The 14661-nt window shown below is 41.5% G+C and overlaps 1 protein-coding gene across 40 annotated transcripts in view; it reads left to right on the forward strand.

The window, feature by feature from the left end:
* DTNA (dystrobrevin alpha) overlaps positions 1–14661 on the forward strand; it is a 224159-nt gene that overhangs the window by 171226 nt on the left and 38272 nt on the right. For 19 of the 40 annotated variants that reach the window (XM_074576942.1, XM_074576941.1, XM_074576938.1 and 16 more), the window contains 4 exons: positions 432–598; positions 3077–3201; positions 8408–8488; positions 10398–10487. In XM_074576942.1, coding sequence (XP_074433043.1) covers positions 432–598; positions 3077–3201; positions 8408–8488; positions 10398–10487 — 463 coding nt within the window. Of the gene's footprint in view, positions 1–431; positions 778–3076; positions 3202–8407; positions 8489–10397; positions 10488–11370; positions 12900–14661 lie in introns of those variants that run through there. The other 21 variants (XM_074576955.1, XM_074576951.1, XM_074576950.1 and 18 more) reach the window with 4 other exon arrangements.

A 14661-nucleotide genomic window follows, 5' to 3' on the forward strand; every position in this document is an offset into this window, starting at 1 on the left:
ATGAGACAGCTGAGTTTGACTTTTCCTCCGAGGCGCATCGCTTTAGCTCCTCACAGCACAGCAAAACGTTCAGCTTCCCTCACTAACACAGCTGAGGGTGTGGTGGATTTTCCCACGTGTGAATTTCCTGTATCATGGATTCTGTGGGACACTGAACGCATTTTTCGCTGCTGCGAGCAGGAGGTGCAGGTATCAGCTCAGAAGTGACATAGGGTTTGTGGCCCAGCGTGGGAAGCGTAGCCCCTGGCTCAGCACAGGGAGCTGGGCGCCGACTCTAGTTTTCACGGGTCAAAGCTGCAGGTGGCATCTGATGCTGCGGATGCTAGAAACAATGAAGGGATTTACCCTTCGATTCGGGACTTTGTCCGTAAACTTTTGCTGGGGGTTTCTCTGCTTTGGTTTACGGCTCGGCGTTTCTTTCTCTTGTGCAGTCTTCCACCCTGTCGAGTGTTCCTACTGCCACAGCGAGAGCATGATGGGGTTTCGCTACCGCTGCCAGCAGTGTCACAATTACCAGCTCTGTCAGGACTGCTTCTGGAGGGGCCATGCCAGCGGTTCCCACAGCAACCAGCACCAAATGAAAGAGTACACGTCATGGGTAAGGGAAGGCTCACGCCTCACTGCAGACTGCTTTGCCCTCCAGCCGGTGGAGAAGCCCCCGGCCGCAGCTCCAGGCAGCCATCCGGCACAGGGGAGGCTGGGAGCCGGGCTGCCGGTTTGGATCAGCAACCCTGTCAGGGACGCTCCAGCCTTGGGAGCCGTCAGGAGAACGCGGAGGTGGGAATGGTCCCTTCTGGGTGAGGATCTGGGGCGCCTGTGAGGGTGCGTGCCGGTGGGAGGGCAGTGCAGGAAGGGCTGGCAGCAGGGCACCAGGCGCACGACAACTTCTCCCGTTCCCACAGGAGTCACGGTAAAATTGTCATTGGCTTGCTCTGTTTGGCTACGTGTAAATGAAGTGGTGAATACATAACGCTCATTCATCAATATTTTCAGTCGAGTGGCTGCAGCATATGCGTAGCATTTGGGATGGTCCTGGCACTGTAGATTTGAGCGTGGTCACAGGCTTAGATCCACAGTAGTGTTTACTGCAGAGAAAAACACATTTCAGTCTTTCCGTTGTTAAATAAAATAATTCACTGCTTTTTCTAAGCTGAATGAGGAGTATCAACAGCTACGTTTACCTTCTCTAAAGGGCATCAGACCTGCAGGCGAAGCTCTCCATGGACTGGAGCAAAGCCCCAGAAGAAGCCCTGGGTCAGGGAGCAGCCCCATCCTTCAGGGTTCAAATCCAGAGACCAGCAGAAAAATCCTAACTAATCTCAAAGATTCCAAAAGCATATTATTATTTAAAAAAGAAAATTATGCATATAGCAATGACTCATATTTGTATAGCACTTTGTGTGTATTTTTTAACAGTTATGAAACTTAGTTCTTTTAAAATGTCTGTTTTTCTGTTGATGGAGGCAGGCAAGGGTTAAATTTGATGTGATTTGCTCTGTATGCCAGTCACATGGCTCTTCAATGCCTCCCAGCAGATCTGGGTCTTTAATTGTTTTTGTGGGTCCTAATTGCTGCTTGCTGCATAGACAGGAATGGCTTGAGTTTAGTCTCTGAATAGGAGAGTGCCCACTATGTAGCTCTGACTCCATTCCTAATAGCAATTTGTGCTATAAAATCATTTTTGCTGTAGCCGGGGAGCTGTAATTATAGGCAGGAAGTAGTTGGAAAACTTAAGATTCCTGCTCAGCAGAAGACAAAAACGTGACTACCTGCCCAGTGGTTTCAAATGTTTCCTTGTCAGAAACAAATGTTTTGCTTCGAGTTTGAAATTGCCTTTCTGTAGCATTCATTAGCATTTGTTCAAACCTGGTTAGCATTCTCCATAATGCATCCGCATCGAGCTCCACATGCAGGTTAAAGGCGTTCATGGGTGCAGTGGAACTCAGCTGTTCTCAATTCGGAGTGAAGTCACATTTATAATGAAAGAGAAAAAGCCTGAACTTTACATATTTAGGTTAGATTTCTGTAACAGAAATATTTCATTATTATCTTGATTACAGTCATAAGTCGGCACAGGATGTGTTTGTACACATACAATACCACTCCTGTAAAGTTCCAGAAAGATTTTTAAATTTTCAGCGTATAGAGCTGTGTTCCAGGGGGAGGAGCCAGTGTAAGCATCACTGCCCCTGTTTTACTGGCAGAGAAGTTGAATCAGAGAGAGGTGGGTTGGATTCCCTGAAAATATCTCACACAGCCTAAAAGACACCCTAGATCTCTGAACCTTTCCTTAGAAAAATGTTCAGCTGCAAGAGTGTCCAAACAAAACTAGAAAGCAGAAAATAGTGATTTTTATTTTTTTTTAAGACTCACTGATGGGATTTCAGGGTGAGAAGCATGCTTCTTGTGCAGAACCTCCCCATCTTTTGGTGACAGTGACAGTACATCAGCCTCTTCTGCCGCGTTGTCACCATGATGGGGCAATTCCCACCATGCGTGTGTCTGAAATTTCCCGTTTCCCAGCATGACAGGGGCTGCAGCGGCCACGGGAGGTGGAAGAAGAGCTTTATAACAGCAGCAAAACAGTACAGGGAACCGAGGAGGGAAATACTAGTGAGGAGAAGAAATATAGCAGCCTTGTCCTGGCCCACAACTTAGTAAGGAAGCGGCGTCCCATACGGTGTATCTATATGGACAAGCATAGACAGATTTGTTCTGCTTGCACTCCAAGCTGGCGAGGTACGAGCCAGCTCCAGTCCAGGTGACATGAACTTTGTGCTGTCCTTCCTTCCATACTACCCAAGCGCAGCATTGCAAAGAAGCTGTGGCCACTGCATCTGTCCATATAGATACACCTCCCCCAAGCCTACTCTAAAGGCCCCTGAAGGTAAGAGTAATCTTTCCTCCAAACTGAGTGGTCTTTGGTTTACCAGACTCTCAGGGTGGGAGGGGGGCAAGGGGATGTCAGTCCATAGTATGTAAGCTGTAGAGCTTCCTGTTGTTTTGTGCTTCCTATAGCAGAAACAGTATGCACCTTACTTGTCCAGATTACCTCTACCTTCCTTGTTCCTCCCAGAAATCACCTGCTAAGAAGCTAACTAATGCACTTAGCAAGTCTTTAAGCTGTGCTTCCAGCCGTGAACCTTTGCACCCAATGTTCCCTGACCAGCCTGAAAAACCTCTAAACCTGGCTCATATTGTGTAAGTATCTGTGTGCTGTAGAGAAAGTAAGCTTTGTTGTAGGAGTTGCTTACAACCAAGGATAGATACTAGAGCTCTGAACAAAATGGGAGGCAGCTGTGGCATATCAAGCTCAATGCATCACAGGTGCAAATTTGCTGATAGGGCTATTTAGTATAAAAATGTTATTCTGGGGTGACTTCACTTGAAAAGTCAGTGGGACATGTACTGATAACCAAATATGGGGATATGGTCTTGGTATGTCACCATTCTTCTCAAGACATAACCATCCAATTTCATGAGTTTTAGCACTTTGGGGTGTGTTTGCACTGAGAACGTTAGTTTTGTCATCTAGAGGCTCTCAACTTCAGTGTATGGCAGGTAGGTCTTGACACAAAGCACCAGGGAAAAGGGAAGTCTTACCAATTTTGTTGTAATCGGTGTCGGAGTTCTCACTGACTTTAGTGAAGCTGTGGCTTCATCCAGCCCTGAAGGCTAGCTACGTGATTCTGCGTAAGAGCTGTGTCTTTAATTGCTAAGTCACTTGAAAAGGGTCTATTATCTTTACATTTTGATATTTTGGGAAAGCAAAACTAGTTTTTGATCTAGTAGTTTGTGTCACTAGTTTTTCTCTGCAGGAAGCAAGAGACCCAAATCAGGGAGAAAACATATTTGTGCAGGGTGGGGAAATCATCACTTTGGATTTTATTTTTCTAAAGCGTGTCCACCGTCCATAGTGGCAGTTGCTCAGATTTTTCTCATTTATCAGTTTTACCTCTGCTTCCGGGGTCCTTAAAAAAAAAAAAAAAAAAAAAAAAAAAAAGTTAAATTTTCAAGGAAAAATTAAGACAATGTTTGGAAGAAAGTTACAAATAAATTAACTTGGAAAAATTATTTTGAAGATACTGTCTTTAAAGTATTTCCCTTGCTCTGCTATACATCTTAAGAAAAGATCTTTCTTAACTGCCTTCCCAGAGGCCCTGGCTGAAGCATTTCAGGCAACAGCCATTAAAATTGTATTTGCATGCTCCATATCTGTGTCACTGGCTGCTGGAATTATTCCAGTCTGTAGTTATTATACATGTTTACTTTTGTCAGTGCTGAATGTTCGTATATAGCATCTTTAAGGGCAACTGCATGCTGGCCAATGTGGGTCGTGTGACACCTGGAAAGTTCATCTAACCAGCCTGACATTTTAAGGATAAATCATGCTGATGGTGTGGTTACGGCCAAACTTTTTCAATGCGTAAAAGAGTGCCCTGCTCTTCAAATGTGAGGTGCTTCTGACAGATAGATAGTGCCAAATCCCTGTTACACTTGGCTGTCAGATAACACCCTTGCACCTCTTTATGGAGGTGTAATGGGAGGATGTTCTGCTTTGGAAGAAATCACCCAGAGCTGGATCTGCTGAGCTACCCCACTGCTGTGTGTGGTGTCAAAGGCTGGCTCTGCTGGCGAGTCAGGGATAATTTCATGGGGCAGATTTTGGCCATCCTTAAGAGAAATGGAAAGAGACAGAGAGCATGAAACTGAAAGAGAAGCCTCTGTTCCCTGTTGGCTGGAGGCCCTCAAAAGGCCTGAGGGTATGTCAGAAAATAATGGGTAGTGAAAACTGGGCTACTGTGAATGGTTTAAAAGCATTTGGGCAAGGCAAGGGGAAGGTACCGTAATTGAGTAGGATCTGTTCCAAATCTTTGCTGTGAAATTAGCACCTTCCCTTCTTCCTAACTATACAGACATAATTTAGAGTGATTGGATGTGAGAACAAACCATCATCAATTTTGTTTTATGATAGAGTTTCTCTTTATTCATAGATTGAAGGCAATATAACTTGGAAATATATATTGGCTATAATGATACATGAGTGAAAAACCTGTAAGTTGTGGAGGTAGCATGATCTACAGCATAATTCACGTACATTAACTGAGGAGAGAGATATGTTACAGTACCTCATTGAGAATATCTTCTCGCTGATGTGATTTTTATTTTTAAACATAATGGAAGTTGAGACAAACAGCTCTGGGCAGGAATCCAGGCAAAAAGGATTTTATATGTGCATTAAATGGAAGAATTTTGGCAACAAAACAGTATCCTTTTCTTAATGGGGACAAGTACTCTCTGCGTTACTATACAGACTTTCCTTTTCATTGTTACTCCACCTTTGAGTGGTACCAGACAGAAAGACTGCATCGGTTTTTTTGGTTTACTGGTGCCACACAAAAAATTCAATTAAGCAGGAAACACATTTAGGGCTCATCTAGAGAAATAGTTACCAAGGTGTCATTAATCTGATGGAGGAGCTCCTCCCACTGGTGGAGGAGTCATTTTTCCTTTCTATATGTGAGATTGGCAATCGAAAAGAAACACCAGACTGCAGAGATGAGAAATGGCGTGGCCAGTGCATCACGGAGGGATTTTTCAAGTGCATTCTGCACTGGCCTGACTTCATTTCCATCTGAGCCTGTGGGAGCATTATTTTTGACATCCGTGTGAAGAGGTTAGACCAGCATGGGAAACTTTGGAAAATTCCTCCTGTTTCATTTGGTTTATTACTGCGGGTATGTGTTATGCCAAGGCATGCATTTATTACATAACGTATTTCAATAGTATTAAGTCTTTTCTGCCTCCTTGAGGAAAGTTGATTATCATCATCTCACTTTTATCAGAAAAGTTAATCTCTCCCTTCCAGAAGTTTAGAAATAACCTCAGAAAGATATACATTTTTACTCAACAGCTGAGTTTTCATTTACTTTGCCCTAAAGTCTGTTCTTGTCTTATTGCTTCACACAACTGTATATGTACATTTGAACGTCCATTTGATATTCAAGCTGAACCTGAGGAATGTGACAGTGGGCATCAGCCTTTAAGAAACTTGCGTGGGGAAATCTCAGATTAGTTTAATATAGTTTTCTTCATGTAAGAGTTGACAAACTCATGCTAATCACAAAACCTTAGCAAAGCCTTGGAGTTTATAAATGTTTGTACACAAGAGTAACTCTGCATATGTAAACAGATCAATGAGCTTTTATGCATAGAGGCTCTCATGCTTTTTGCAGAATCAGGGCCATAAGAATGGAGTATGTCCAATGCACTACTTAGACCACATACATATTAAACTGACAATTTAATTAATGATGTCTTTTCCATTTCATTTTGGCTGCAAAAGAGATACTTGGTGAGTATTTTTCTTCTTTAGTACACTTATTGGAGGAAAAAGCTTGGAAGAAATGCAATAGTCTCATTATTACCAGTCCTTTTTATCAGAGTCCAGAGCCAAATAAATAATTGTCCCTGCATAGACAGTGAAAGGGAAGAGCTCTTTTGGGGGTTGGAAACTTTCTCTTCCACGACTATTTTGAGATAAAGCTTGGAGAAGACATTAACCTGAAGCGTGTATGTGGAGATCTGCTCAAGTCCGTGGGTGCCACATACCTTCTTCCTACTCAAGTCAGCAGAGGTGGACTGGGTGGGTGCAAGGCAGAGCAGAGTTCAAGCTCTGCCAGAGGACCTCTCCTCCTGCCACCTTCTCTGGGACAGCGTTGAGAACCAGCCTCTCCTCCCTTCTCCTCTGCTGTGTAGGACTCTACAGCCCAGGGCTGGACCCATCTTTCAGAAACCCCAGCCTGTGCCCAGTTAGTTTTTGAATGTGTTCACTGGCCACTGATTGCATTGAGAAAAGGAAAAATGCAGTAGTCACACGTAGTTGGTGTGTATTTCTCCTACACCAATTACTAGTTTACAGTTCCCAGGCAGCAAAATACTGGTTGCTTACCCATTAAATAAAATTAGTTTCTAAGTATCCAGCCTCTTCCTAGCTCTGATGGAGTCCATGAAAAATAATATTAAACACTTCTCCATAAGTACACAGAACACAAAGTGCTGCTTTTCAAATTGGTGACAGACCAGAACTGGAGTTTTTCGTGTGGGTATGCAGACGCAGGGTTAGGCTAAAACTATGTTTTCGTATAAATGAATAACATGCCATCTTTTTATTAGCAGTTTTAAACTTCTTAAAATCGGTGTGGTGTTGTCATGCTGAGAAATCCATTTGGACTGGTCAAAGACTACATTTATGCTTGTTTTTTAACAGTTACAAAATAAGAAAGAAAATACATAGTAATAGTTCACTTCTGTGCAAAACTGGCTTTCTTCCTTTCTTACAAATGTTTTGAATGACCGCTTGTCTTGCACAAGTAGAGCCCAGTGAGTATCTTGCAGATGGGTACTATATTTTGATTTGCATATCTGCAGAATTTAGAAAGCAAGACAGATCTTTCACAGGGCTTAAAGGAGATATTAACTGTCTTGAAATCTAGGCAATTTGAAGTCTGAATTATAGATGGCTTCAGGTTCTGCCATATCTGTTTGAAAACCCTGTGATTTTAATAACATAGTTTTTCCAGAGTGTCTATGCTTTTTGCCCAGTGTTGCATAAGAAGTCCATTAAGAAGGGGAAATTTCTCCTTAATGGATTCAGAAGAAAAAAATATGCAAAAAGTATTTTTTAAGAGTAGACAATAAAAGACAGCAGAGGAAATATTCCTTCTCATTTCATTTTTAGTAAGGGCAGGAAATAAAGAATGTAATAATAAAACCATCATTATTAGTGGGTCCTCTTAAACTAGACACTTATTTTAAATTTTGATTTGGGGGTTTGATATACCAGTTGGAAAGCTTTGCAGTTAAACCAGTTTAGTACTACATGTATTTTATGGGACACTGAGGGCTGTGGGTACACTGTGGTCACTGTGTGGATATGGTACCATGGAGCTTGGAGCCAGGGATGACCTCATGAAAAGATGTGTAATTTATTGGCAGTCGCCCCCTGCAGACTTCCACGCTGCCACAGGGAACCTGCTAGCAGTGCTCAGCCGAGCTGGCTGGCTGCAGTGACTGCACCATGGACTACAGGCTCTGGAAAGAAAAAATGGCATAGTGGTTATTTTGCCCAAGCAGGGTGGGGGGGAAATTTGAGCAAGTTGCTTAAAACTCACCTCAGCACACACAAAAGTATTATTTCTTTCCAGGCCTAAGTAACAGTGTGTTTTTATCGACTTCTGGTTAAAAACACAGCATCTTTAATTTGGAATTCTTGCTACCTAAAGTAGAAGATGCTAGTAGTAATGTTACTTAAACAAGAAGCTGATTTTATTCTCTGTAAATACTGTTGCTGATGAGTTTTCTTCTGTGCAGAATTATTGCAACAGGATATTTTGCCTTCTTCTAGGCCCCCCCGACCTGTAACCAGCATGAACGACACACTCTTCTCCCACTCTGTTCCCTCAGGAAGTCCTTTTGCAAACAGAAGGTGAGTTCTTACCCTCGTTTGTGTTAAACCATTATATGAGAGTGGCAGAGGTTTCAATTTTCAATTCCCCCCAGAAAAAAACAAACCCAAAATAAAATTTACAGGCATGAGCAGAGAAAAGCCTTGCTTATTTTGGACTGATACCAAGATACCTGGATGGAGAGCTGGAGTTAGGGCACCCCAAGCTCCTCACAACAGAGCACGGAACTTCAGTTCTCATTTGAACCATTACGTCCCACTAAACATGCTCACATGCAACGTAGGCACCCTCCCGTAGGGGCTGAAAATGGGCTGCCATTCTGCAGCAGCACTGTGGGAATAGAAACTGGGACATGCCATTCCCTACTGGGAATGCCTGCATCATACTGCGAGATTTGATATGAACAAAGGGAAAATGTCCTCATACTTGCAAGATATAGCAAGACCTCCTTACTCCCATTAAGCCATTCAGATTTTCATTAAAGGCTACAAGAGAGAAAAAGTAGTCTTGGTGTATGGTGACCCTTCAGCAAACAAACCAGTAAAGAGTGGTCAGAAACATTCATCCCAAAGAGAAGGTGCTTGCAGCTGAGTGTACTTTTTGGCCTGGTATTTTGACTCTGGCAGCCAAAATACGTGTGTAGCATTTGCTAGCTGTTCGCCAGATCTGTGTACGCCTACCAATGCACGCAGATGAGAAAGTGCCAGAAAAATAACTTCCTGCCGTACTGGGGAAGATGAGTGATATGTCTTCCTTGGGTGCATTTTATTGCTTGGTTTCTGCTGTACATGTCAGTGCTTCAGTGTTCCTGAATAACTAAACACAATCTCGGAGTATGTGTGGCTACTTTTTTTTAACACCAAAACCAAACCCGCAGTGTACAACACTGCAGTGTCAGAGTAGAGATGGTTTATTACTACTTTGATTTATGAATTTTGTTACCAGGAGCTATAAACTGTAAGCTCTCAGGGTTATTTTAACACAAGTAGCTGCTTGGTGTGACCCGAGATGCTTTTTGAAAGCTACTCCCAACACAGGCCCCAAGACCAGATCTGCTGCCTGTGCAGGCAGGGAAACTGCAAAAGCATATTCATTTCTGTTGTTGGAGTATATGGAACTGTATGTGCCAGGGCAAGGCAGGATAATCTATTTGTGGCCTCTCCAGGGCGGGTCATTAAGAGCAATGTTCCTTAAGAGTGTAGCTGTTGCTTCTGTTTATCCCCAAGAGGTCCCTGTGCTCATTCAACAAACGTATGCTTTGCCATTTAAGGCCAGGGACCTGCAGTAATAACCACAGCACTATCTACTGTGCTACTTGTTTTTCTTTACATATGAAAAAAATCCTGATTATGTTACTTTTGTGTTCTTTAGTAATTCAATTGATTGTCTTCCTGAACTATGAGGATTAAACATATATGACCCCTGAGCCATTAGAATTCCGTTTCTCCTAGAGGAAGAACTCCTTAATGGCAAATCGCCTGAAGGCAGGAGACAAAAAAAAATACCCCACAACCATAGGTACCCAGACTTTCTTATAAGTGAATAGTATGACGTCCTTACACAACAAAAAGTTTCCATGATGCTGCAGCAGTCAGTTCTGGCTTTTTAGGGTTAACAGTACCCTGGTATGTAAAGCAATCACATTGCTTGTATATTAAAAGCTATTGTAAGTTATGTTTCAGTGACCTAGCAGGATTTTTAAGTTTTTGACAACTTATTCTCATTATTTTTATTTTCAACTCTTATAACTTTAATTTGCATTTTTTAATTCAAAAAATAAAATAAAAAATACCACACCAGCTGTCAAGTCAGTATCCGTTCTAAAATGGTAACAAATCGCCTTTATTGTCATGAACCCATTCTGAAAAGGCTGGTCTCTGTGTGTACTTTTTAGGGTATTAACAAGGTTTCGTTGTTTGAATCACTCAGGTTACTTGGGGGTATAAATGCAGCCAGTCCTGTGGCTGATGAGCATTCTCTTATAAAGCTGTATGTAAATCAGCTTCACAACAATTCACGGTCAGTATGAGAGCACTAACCCACTAATCGCTGTAGTTCTGTAGCTCATGCACTAAATCATTAGCATTTCTGCTAAACTACTAAAGATACTCTTTAAGGAAGACTCTGGTGGGCTAGAGGGTTTCTGTGGCTCTAATTAGTCTTTTGAATAGACTTCCTGCTGGCTGTGGGCTTTGCCAACTTCTCTTGCTTCTGCAGAGCACAAATCTTTCATTTTACCCTTTTATGTAGGATTAATATTCATGTATTTAGAGGAAGTTGGAAACACTGTTTTTGAAAACCAAAAATAATACACCATTATGGTTTCATCGTCAGCGTATGACTTGCCTGACGTGTTCTTGACTGAGGAACGAGAGAGACTCACACAAGAGCCTGGAAATGACTCCAGGTCTCACAGCCAGCCTCCTCCTCCTCTTCTACAGCTCTCGCTGCTGGTGGTTACTGTTCTGCAGTTAGTGCCACTTCCCAATAACCTTTCCCAGACCCCTTTGCTTTGCTTTTCAAAATGACCACAGAAAAGGTGGATCTAAATCCTACTGAGGCTAATGAAGAGTTCCCGTTTACATAGTAAGCGTTGGATTTGGACTGATGCCTTGGTTGCTGCACCCTTTTTCCAGCATTCCCTCTCATCTTAGTGACCTAAAGGAAGAGCCTGTTTCATTCTGCATAAAAGAAATATGTAGTTGGATAAGAACAGTTTCCCCCCCTGCTTTTTTTTTTTACTGTGGAGTCTAATGACCTTTCTTTTTTTCTTTTTTCATTAAGCCATGAGTATTAGCTATAATTCAGCAAGAAAGTACTGAGACCAAGGTACTTTTCTGCTAAATGCCAAGTTCTTCAATCTGTATTAGACTAATAATGGTATCTTCATTCATTCTTTTAGGTTTTACTATTATTATTGCCCTGGGAAAATCAGGCCTCATTAGTGGAAGCTCATCCTCTCGTACATCAGAGAAACAGACTATGGCAGCTCTGTTTGCAATTGTGATGATTTTATATTAAATGCTACATGACTTATATAATAACAAAAATTGTACAAACTCAGGGTGAAATTTCTGGCTGAACGTAATCAATGCTGAAAGCTCTGCTGGCTGCGTTTTCACTGCAGATAACTTAACGGTTACTTTAATTTGTGTTGCAGTCTAGTCCAGAGGTTTCAGATAGCTTTAAAGAAAGTTTTTATGTAATTAGAATGTTTATGCAAAGGAGACTTGGCACAGACTGTCATTTGTAGCATTACTGTGGTATTTATTTCAGCTAGTTGTGTTCATACAAAAACATTACCATTCGCAACCAGTTTCTCCTTGTAGCTGGAAATGCTGAATTCAGCACAGCGAGTCATTCTGCTGCTGGAAATGGATATGGTCTCATAAGTTCAGCACAATATCGTCTTCATTTCTGGATTCATGGGCAAGAAAGGGAAATGAACTGGGAAGGAGAAGAATCTTATTAGAGGAAAGATCTTTGATAACTAGTAAATACAATGACAAATTGTGAGGAACAACTGCAAGGAGATTGAACTTTATATGTTCTTTGCAGTGTAATTGCCTCTAAAGCACCCATTTTGGGTGTGTATGCAATTATTACAAAGCTCAAAGGAGGTCAGAGTCAGGCTTTCCCTGAGGTGCTTCTTAGTTTCTTTAAGCCACTTCAGAATCAAAAATCCCTTTAAAATTTCTCTGATTGCTTTGCTTAGTTTGGGCCACCATCTCCATAAGAGAGCTTTCATTAGGAGGTTGGCATAAAAATACAAGCACCTTTCTTCTAAACGCATACAGCATGCAAATTGAGATCAGCAATGTGCTCTGTACAGCTCAAGAACAACTTTAAAGCACTTAGAAAAGAAACAAAAAATCTGTGGTCTTCTCCCAAATACCAAATCACAGTCATTTGCTGCAATGACAGCTAATGTGTGATTAAAACCACAAATCCTGTAATTTTTTCACTGTAGCTAATATTCAGTTTTTAATCTCCCATTTGGTTTTGTGATCTCTGATTACCTAGAGGGCAGCAGAACAAGGGAATATTGCTGCAGAGTCAGTAACGCCCTTGCAAACCCAATGAATTGAATGTGTTATGTCAAAACAGGTAAATTGAGCATTATAGAAACTTCTGTCCAGTCAAGAGGAATAACTCCATACCCTGAATTAATGTTTTCTTCCTTATTTGGAATCTTTTGTTCCCCAGCTGCAGTCTGTCAGTGCTGCCTTAAAGTACATAGCTACCATAGTAATGGATACCATCGCTTTCTCTATAAATGACGTCTTTAAGCTATCGAATTATAGAGCTACGGTGGGATGAGATGAAACAGAATGGGTTTTGTTGCATTTTTCTCAGCCCTCCCCCCCTCACAGATAATACATTTAGTTCTTCTGAAGAAGTAATAAACTGGAATAAATGGAGTGATGCAGCACATTCTGATGAACTTGAAATTACTTGGCAATTCTGTGGTAGGCAGATGGAATGCGTGATGGTATTAAATGCCCAAAGCCAAGGAGAAATTGAGTCTTATTTAATGCTGAGTCAGAGTAGCTGGTGCCTTTTTTGAATTCCACATAAAAGCTAAAAAGAATTGGATGTTCTGCCTGGGCATAGCAAGAAATTAGGCCAAATTTCTGGATAACAACTAGCCTTGGAGCAAAACATACTGGTTGCCACTGCTGTTGTCCGTGTTTCTATCTCTAAGTGTGGTATATTTGAACTGCATGTTGTTTTCAGAACAAGATGAGAATCATTATTTCATGGGCAATATTCTGCCTGGTAAAGGAAAGCTTTGTATGTCTTACTGTTTAGTAGCCAGGTAGACACTAAAGAGAGTATAACACACCAATATCGTTAGGTCTGCGTCTTTGTAGATATCTGCTCAGAGTTGGAGGTTTTGTCTCTTAATTTAGATGGGGAAGCATACTTCAGCATTTTACAAAATGTTCCATTTTAGCAGGGGTATATCTTTAAAATCTATGTTACAGAAAAACTCACTGTGACCAAAACAATCTCTGAAGTATGAACTGTATTTTGGGGAAGATGTGGAGGATGTAGGAAGATGTGGAAGAACAAGAAGGACAAATGTCAGCCCTTCCAAATGAAGGAAGGTTGAAGTCAGAAACAGGGACAAAGATAGAAGAGTTTATACAAGAGACAGTTTAACCTTGGTATCCAAAGATACTGAAATTATGAAAGAATTAGTAAGCACCTGGAGGATAATAAACCAATGAGAAATAACCAGCATGGATTTGTCACGAAAAAATTATGTCAACCCAAACTAATTTATTTCATTGACAGGATAACTGGTCCAGTGGATAAAAAAGAAGCAGCAGATATGATACAGGTTGACCTTAAAAGGACTTTTGACATAGTCCCAGGTGACACAGAGGTACCCAAAGGAAATATGAACATGGGGAAATTAGTATAAGAGCAACATTGAAAATCGGTAATTGCATTTTCAAAAGTTTTCTGTTGTTCTAGGAGGACATATCAGCTGGGATTCTTGAAGGCTATCCTAAGTCAGACACTATGCACTGTTTCTTGTAATGACCTAGTGGGAGCAACAGACTGAGTGTATGCAATTTGTAGATGGTGCAAAGGTTGAAATAGTTACGGGAAGGAATGCTTGGAGCTCAGTTGCAATGGTAGTAATTGATGTCCAAATGATCTGAAATCCGTTAGAGGAAACTCAGTAATTGTAAGTGAAAAGTGCTGTATCAAGGAAGCAAATAATGAAATAAAAGATGGAGCATAATTGGATGGACAGAAATATTTTAACAGAGGACCTGGCAGTTGCAGTGAACCACAAACTAATTGAAGTCAGCAATACAATTGTAGATTGCATCTGACCCTGGGGCATCATGTGGAAAGCCACTAAAACTCGTTCCCTGGAGGAGGAGACATCTGCTTGGAGGTTTGCACCCAGTGTAGGGCAACAGCACAGGGACAAATATGCTAACCATCCTGACAGAGTCCAGAGGAGACACACAAACATCAGAAAAGCTTAGAAAACAACTCATAAGAAGAGTTTGCACAATTTAAGTTTGCTTAATCAACTAAGAAGGAAATGGACATGGATAGACATGATATCAGTTGCCCAATGAGTGACGTTTGCTTGCCTGTCCCTCCACCCTATGTCGCTTCTGGAGAATAGGAGAGAACTTATGGTTGGCAGAGGGGTCATCACACT

The sequence above is a fragment of the Larus michahellis genome, chromosome 2, assembly GCF_964199755.1.
Source record: "Larus michahellis chromosome 2, bLarMic1.1, whole genome shotgun sequence".
In the NCBI taxonomy this organism is placed as follows: Eukaryota; Metazoa; Chordata; class Aves; order Charadriiformes; family Laridae; genus Larus; species Larus michahellis.